This window comes from Antrostomus carolinensis, unplaced genomic scaffold (assembly GCF_000700745.2).
Source record: "Antrostomus carolinensis isolate BGI_N321 unplaced genomic scaffold, ASM70074v2 Scaffold50206, whole genome shotgun sequence".
Taxonomy (NCBI): domain Eukaryota; kingdom Metazoa; phylum Chordata; class Aves; order Caprimulgiformes; family Caprimulgidae; genus Antrostomus; species Antrostomus carolinensis.
Window position 1 is genome coordinate 1 of NW_010323484.1, and position 3,145 is coordinate 3,145.

The 3,145-nt window shown below is 41.8% G+C and overlaps 1 protein-coding gene across 1 annotated transcript; it reads left to right on the top strand.

Annotated features, from left to right (window-relative positions):
* Nucleotides 1-72: 72 nt before the first annotated feature.
* LOC104519709 (ADP/ATP translocase 1) lies at nucleotides 73-2,113 on the top strand (the record flags this gene model as incomplete). Its single annotated transcript, XM_029085603.1, has 3 exons — nucleotides 73-559; nucleotides 1,097-1,237; nucleotides 1,583-2,113. Coding segments are annotated over 3 exons (786 nt in total), but the record flags the coding sequence as incomplete, so codon positions are not given.
* Nucleotides 2,114-3,145: the final 1,032 nt, after the last annotated feature.

The window sequence follows — 3,145 nt, forward strand, 5'->3', positions numbered from 1 at the left end:
GGCCGCCGTGCGGGGTCACCCCTGCAGCGTCCCTCTCTACCCTCCCATCCCTCCTCCTGCGCTTCCCTACAGGTCCAACATGCCAGCAAACAGATCACGGCAGAGAAGCAGTACAAGGGCATCATGGACTGCATAGTCCGCATCCCCAAGGAGCAAGGCATCATCTCCTTCTGGAGAGGCAACCTGGCCAATGTCATCCGGTACTTCCCCACCCAGGCCCTCAACTTCGCCTTCAAGGACAAGTACAAGCAGATCTTCCTGGGGGGAGTGGACAGGCACAAGCAGTTCTGGCGCTACTTTGCGGGGAACCTGGCGTCCGGGGGTGCTGCGGGAGCCACCTCCCTCTGCTTTGTCTACCCGCTGGATTTCGCCAGGACCCGGCTGGCTGCTGATGTGGGCAAAGGAGCCAGTGAGAGGGAGTTCACTGGGCTGGGCGACTGCATTGTCAAGATCTTCAAGTCTGATGGCTTGAAGGGCCTGTACCAAGGATTCAGTGTGTCTGTCCAGGGCATCATCATCTACAGAGCAGCCTATTTTGGGGTTTACGACACGGCCAAGGGTAAGAAGTGTGTGGAGAAGTGACTACAAGGGAAGATTGATTGAGTGAAGGCAGTCTAGGGCACTTGGGTACAAGGACAAGCAGGGCTTGGCTCAGCACCACTTCAGGGTGCTAGTGCTAGAATAAGCACAGGTGTTTCTGAAATGTATTCCCACCTCCGTAACTTGCTACTCTGAGCAGAAGCCTTGGGTTTGCAGTGTTTTCAGACACTTTCCAGTTTCTTTCTCTGTCTTAAGGCTTGTACAGATGGGCTTGTTATTCATTGCAGCTGAGGACACAAGCCTGGGAGGGTTCTGCAGGACCTTTTGGTCAGGGAGCATGAGGAGTTCTTAGATTCCAAAATCCAACAGTCCTTGTAAGCTTGTTTCACTCATAGCACCTGTTAGTAGTCAAATATGGATGAAGGGAGAAATTCCAGGCTTGATTGAGTTGACTTGGTGTGACTCCTGGGTTGGTGGGTGATTATTCCTTCCACAGCCATCTTTCACACAACCCTTTGCCTCTGTACTGACTCTGATCCCTTGTTCTTGATGACAGGTATGTTGCCTGATCCAAAGAATGTGCATATTGTAGTGAGCTGGATGATTGCCCAGTCTGTCACTGCAGTAGCAGGGCTGGTTTCTTACCCTTTTGATACTGTGCGACGTAGGATGATGATGCAGTCTGGCCGAAAGGGAGGTAAGAATAAGTGCCTCTGTGGTGTTCTGGAAGCAGAAAGTATCTCTTCATTGAGATATGATGGGAGATGCTGGGTATTTCTTGTTTTGTGGAAAACTAATGACCTTATTGTAATCCTTAAAAAAAAAGCTATGGGAAACACACTGCTGGTTATTCATGTTCACTTAAGAGGGTGAGAGTTGATTTGATTTCCGTGTGGAGAACTGACATTACTTTTAATGAATTGATTACTTAATGTTAAATTCTTGGGTATAGTTTGCTTATTCCTTGTTTTAAATATATGAAAGTTGAAACAGACTTGCTGTATAACTTCAAACCTTCTGACCTTTATGTCTGTTTCCACAGCTGACATTATGTACAAGGGCACAATTGATTGCTGGAGGAAGATAGCTAAAGATGAAGGATCCAAAGCGTTCTTCAAAGGTGCCTGGTCGAATGTGTTGAGAGGCATGGGCGGAGCTTTTGTATTAGTACTTTATGATGAAATCAAGAAATTTGTCTAAAACTTAACATCATGATGTAGTTCAATTGTTCTCAATCAACTTTTTAAAAAAATATCCTATTGTGATGTAATGGACAACAAAATATTTCCTAGGGAAACAGAATAAAATTTGAGTAATATATCTGGTTGAGATGAAGGATGCATTAATATAAAAATTGTCCACTACATCATGGTTACATTTTGTATGAAAATTCCTCCAACATTTGTATTGGAACCTGTGTATATATTATACTTCAAATTTCAGGGAATATATTTTGTCTAGAGACAAGACTTAGGTGGTCTGTGCCTAGTTTAAAATCTAATATTGTGAACTCTCAATAGAATGAGATCTTCAGAAACACCTATTGTACTAAGTGATGTCTCTAGCAACCCAAGTGTGATGACATTTATAACATGAATTAAAATCATGTTTTCTTCTAAAGCTGTTTTTTAAACATATTAAGTGAAAAGCATGTATGAAGATAAAAACTATACTAAAGCACCAGGCTGAGTTCCTAACTGCAGCCTCTTCACTGGCAAGTTATACAATCATATGGTTGAAACCATAATCTGATTTTTCAAACATTGTAGAATATGGAAATAGTGTTTCAAAAATTCCCTGCATTGTCACAAAGCAAAAAGTTGTCTGCTCTGATGTTCAATTGAACTAAAATGGAAATAATTAAATAAATTAATATATTAATGAACTTCCTGTTGTTTTCAGTACATTGAACACATTACAAGTCCATGTCCTTTAAGTTGATGTGCTAATTAGCACACTATTTGTGATTGTCTGGTACTGTCTAAGCCTTGTGAAAGTTTTTCAACAGAGCTTTAGGTAGGTGGAATGGTTATTGATAACTGCACAATAGCAAAACCAAGTGGATTCAGCTTGAGGATACTGCAGCCAGTTGTTTTACAGATAAACTACCATCTAGTCTTAGCTGCTTTGATAATTCATTTATATTACTCTTAACTCTGAAGTGTGTCTTCACTTGATAGCGAAGTCATTTCTGCTTATTTATTTGAAAAAATATTCTAGAATGGAATACTTCTGACTTATTTTAATAACTATGCTTCCAAATACACAATTATTAACAACTTGTGCTATTAATTACCAGTGAGATCAGAACATGCTCAATACAGAGGTTTTTAAGCCTTAGATGCTGCACAGTTGTGAACTCATTGAAGAATAGGCTCTTGATCTGGGAAAATGAGGGTGAGTTGTATATATTAGAGTGGTTCAGTTAGGCTACATACAAGTAAATGTTTGTTACATAGCCACCTCGGAAAGGGGAAGGGAAACAGGTCCCTGCTAGTGGTGGCAGGTGAATTCCCTCCAGGCCTCCCTCACTACCCAGCTGCCCTTATGCAACAGGTCTGGGGCTCTGGAAAGTGAGGGTCTGGCAAATGAAGATGAAAATACA